This window comes from Octopus bimaculoides, chromosome 5 (genome assembly GCF_001194135.2).
Source record: "Octopus bimaculoides isolate UCB-OBI-ISO-001 chromosome 5, ASM119413v2, whole genome shotgun sequence".
Taxonomy (NCBI): Eukaryota; Metazoa; Mollusca; class Cephalopoda; order Octopoda; family Octopodidae; genus Octopus; species Octopus bimaculoides.
In genome coordinates, this window is record NC_068985.1 from 35,271,575 (window position 1) to 35,275,794 (window position 4,220).

The 4,220-nt window shown below is 34.4% G+C and overlaps 1 protein-coding gene across 1 annotated transcript in view; it reads right to left on the minus strand.

Annotated features, from left to right (window-relative positions):
- Positions 1-4,220, minus strand: part of LOC106880794 (uncharacterized) — a 57,500-nt gene that overhangs the window by 2,996 nt on the left and 50,284 nt on the right. Inside the window, exon 9 of the mRNA XM_052968047.1 lies at positions 2,982-3,023. Within this exon, the coding sequence (XP_052824007.1) occupies positions 2,982-3,023 (42 nt within the window). The remainder of the gene's footprint in view (positions 1-2,981; positions 3,024-4,220) is intronic.

Sequence of the window (4,220 nt, forward strand, 5' to 3'; positions counted from 1 at the left end):
ATATATATATATATATATATATATATATATATATATATATACACATATATATATAGATATATACACACATTAAGAATTACTTCTGCACCTCTTCAAGCCTCATAACTGCCTCAGGTGCAATCTTTGCAATAAACTTTACATTGGTCATATGGGTCGCTGGCTAGCTGACCAGTTCACCAAACACCTACGGTCATTCATCTACATAAGAACACTGCCTTCGCCTGTCATTTTTGTTTGGCCAACCATTCCACCTGAGACCTCACCGTCTTTGGCCTTGCCCCACACCATGGATTGACAAACTCTAGACTCCGCCAGGAACAGCATTACTATATGTAATGAAACTCCATTCGGTCTCCACATGACCCCTCCTCTCAGTGACTTCCCCATACCCTTTTTAAAAAGAAACATTTTATTCTATCTTAATTTTATTTGTATATATTTTATGTTTTTAATTTATTTTTTATTATTTTTTATTTATTTCTGTTACTGATTCTATTTTTGTTAGTGATTTATTCATATAATCTTTCATATTTATTTTTTTATCATTACTAATTTTTATTTTTCATTATTTATTTGTATCATAATTTATTTTTCATATTCCTATACCACACACCACACACCCACCTGCAAGCACACACCGACATGCACACATACATGTAGACACACACCACACACACATAAACCAACACCCTTGGCTACACACACTCCATCTCACCACTCTCTCCCATTCATGCATGCACATCCACATGTACCTCTACACATGAACACACATATATATGTAGGTTTGGCACCCATCTTGCACAGACTTCAGGGAAGCTAAGCTCCTTGTGAATGATTTGATAGGCAGAACCATGACGAATCTGCAGAGAATGTGCTACCTCATCAACGATAACCTACCAGTTCAGCATTGCCACCTCTCAAGCTTGCCGAGACTTCTCATCAGTGGTGGAAGTTGATGGGCATTTATGTATTATGCTAAAAGCCTCTGTTGAATTTCAACATCTGCCACATCTTCCAGCCAGAGAAAACAGATCACTGCTTTTTGTTCTTCTTTGGTGAACGTTGCCAAGCTTACACCGTGAAGCCAGAAAGACAGTTGGTGCAATCAGGCTCAAACTTCAATCATGTGACCATAATAGCACCAACTATAAGCATGCCTGCACAGAAGGTAGTGTGACAATAATAAAGATATGTTAAGGCAGCAAGCTTGCAGAAACATTAGCATGCCAGGCAAAATGCTTAGCAGTATTTTGTTTGTGTTTATGTTCTGAGTTCAAATTCTGCCGAGGTCGACTTTGCCTTTCATACTTTTGAGCTTGATAAATTAAGTACAAGTTGCGTACTGGGGTCGATCTAATCGACTGGCCTCCTCCCCCAAAATGTCGGGCCTTGTGCCTAGCGTAGAAAAGAATAATAAAGATATATTATGGCCAAAGTGTGGATAACTTTTGACTTTCCCTCGTATTATGATTGCTAGCTTCCTATTCTTATCTAAGATCATTTCTGAGATCTATCAATATTGATTCTATTCAAATACATATTTGGGTTCACAAACTAAAACATATTTAACTTACACAACATCTTGAAATTAAATAGAGACTGGACACATTTATAGTTCGGAGAGGATGTTTAAACTATTTTGATATTTCACAGAAAATAATTAAAGATAAGAAAAAAGTATATTGTACAGTATAGGTGCAGGTGTGACTGTGTGGTAAGAAGCCAGCTTCCCAACCACATAGCTCTGGGTTCAGTGTCTTCTACTATAGCCTTAGGCCGACCAAAGCCTTGTGACTGATTTGGTAGACAGAAACTGAAAGAAGCCTCTGTGTATATGTATGTATGTATGTATGTATGTATGTATGTATGTATGTATGTATGTATGTATGTATATGTTTGTGTGTCTGTGTTTGTCCCCCCACTCTCGCTTGCCAACTGATATTGGTGTGTTTACGTCCCCAAAACTTAGTGATTTGGCAAAAGAGACCAATAGAATAATTACTAGGCATACAAAAAATAAGTGCTCAGGTCAATTTGATCTACTAAAGGCTGGTGCTCCAGCATCACCACAGTCAAACGGCTGAACCACAAAAATGAAAAAAAGTATACTTTACGTATAAACAAGTATTTCGACAAACAATATATTTAAATCCAGCCATTGTTCATGTTACAGTATATGTATTTCATCCTTTCATTCATGCATTGTGAGAAAGAAAACTATTGTCTAATAAATTTATTTGGTATGAACAAGAGGAAACAAGAAGTAATTTTGGTTAATATGCCATTTCAGAGTTGGTTCTTCAGTGGTACAAAATTTCTATTCTATATGCAAAATACTAATTACTATGCAAAAGTAATACTGACTGAGAGTCCGACTGAACAAAATTTACTTCAATGGTATATAATCTCAGAAAATACTAACACTAAATTTAATTCTGTCAATATTTAGTATAGCATTGTACTATTTCCATCACTACAATGTTTGGTGGTGAAATTACCACTAAGAGAAACCATTCACAAATATGTTTACAGCAATAAGGGTTTTTCTAAGATTACTTTCTTGTTAGAGTTATCCAGAAGCAGGAGTGATTTTGGATACTGAAGGAGAACAGCTGATCACATTAACCATTGCAAATTTGTTCCAGTTTTTGTGTCTCATGTCTAGGCAAGTATCTACTGAATTCAATATTAGTTGTATACCTATTTGGATTATTTGCTTCAATAAAAATTTTAAAATATATGCATATGAACTGCATTAATAAGGGTAAGATAAATAAAAGTGTAAAATATGAGTTACATATGAATGTCTGCAAAAAGTTTATTGTATATGCAATTAAATTTTAACATCTTGAAAGTTTTAGTTTCAATCATACATATATATTAAGCTGTATATTCTACTCAAAGAAAGAATGAGCCAAAATATTTGCTAACTCTTGCTCTAATGAATGTAAATTTTGTTAATAAATTGCTTTTATACTTACCAGCAGGCTTCTTTGAGATGTTAACGTAAGTACCATCCATGTCTATAAGAAATTAAAAAAAGAATAAATAGTATGGCTACAAATAATATCTAAATTAAAATAGTTGTGTACTGATTCTACCATAATAAATACTCATGAGATAGACTCAAACACACTCACACATATATACATGCATGTACATGCGTATTAATAGACAAAAGTTAGAGAGTGACATATTTCATAATTGTTAGCTTTCTGTCTTTTTCAAAGATAAGTTCTAAGCTCATGCTGTGTACTAACAATATTGATTGTACTTACTTCGTTGTCCCATTTCTAAATATTTTGGCTCGCTAGTTTCAGCACATTGTTCTCCCACAACTTCAAGAAATTAAATTTTAAAAAATAGGCATATTTATTGTTTGGAGAGGATGAAAGCCCTTGGTACAGTATTATATATTTGAAAAACTGAATAGAAATGGCTTTTTTGATAATTTTTCCACTTTAATTATGAGATGTCTAGGGTCTAGCTGGCTTCATTCACAAAATCAGGCCCCTTTAATTTTGCTCAGCTTGTTTTCAATTTTGTTGTATCGATACTGTTTTGAATTTTGATTACGCTTAACTAATTACTTTATCTCATAAATTAAAGAATCTGATGTTATTTGAAATTAAAGTTGGTAAAATCTGATCAATTTTACCAATCAACAGACAGCGAGACATTAACAGCTAGTTACCATGTCAACCACACGTTGTGCTGATTCTTCACACTATGAGATTCACTTCACCCACATGTTTTGTTTGTGCATATCACTGTTTTTTTTTTAATTTTCTGAAAAATTTATATTTATCAATTAGAATTCTATTGTAAATATTTTTTGTCAATTGTTTTAATATTTTATTTATTCTTTTATATATATATATAGGCGCAGGAGTGGCTGTGTGGTAAGTAGCTTGCTTACCAGCCACATGGTTCCGGGTTCATTCCCACTGTGTGGCACCTTGGGTGAGTATCTTCTACTATAGCCTTGGGCCGACCAAAGCCTTGTGAGTGGATTTGGTAGATGGAAACTGAAAGAAGCCTGTCGTATATATGTATATGTATGTATATGTTTGTCTCCCCAACATCGCTTGACAACTGATGGTGGTGTGTTTAGGTCCCCGTAACTTAGCGGTTCGGCAAAAGAGACCGATAGAATAAGTACTAGGCATCCAAAGAATAAGTCCTGGGGTCGATTTGCTCTACTAAAGGCAGTGCTCCAG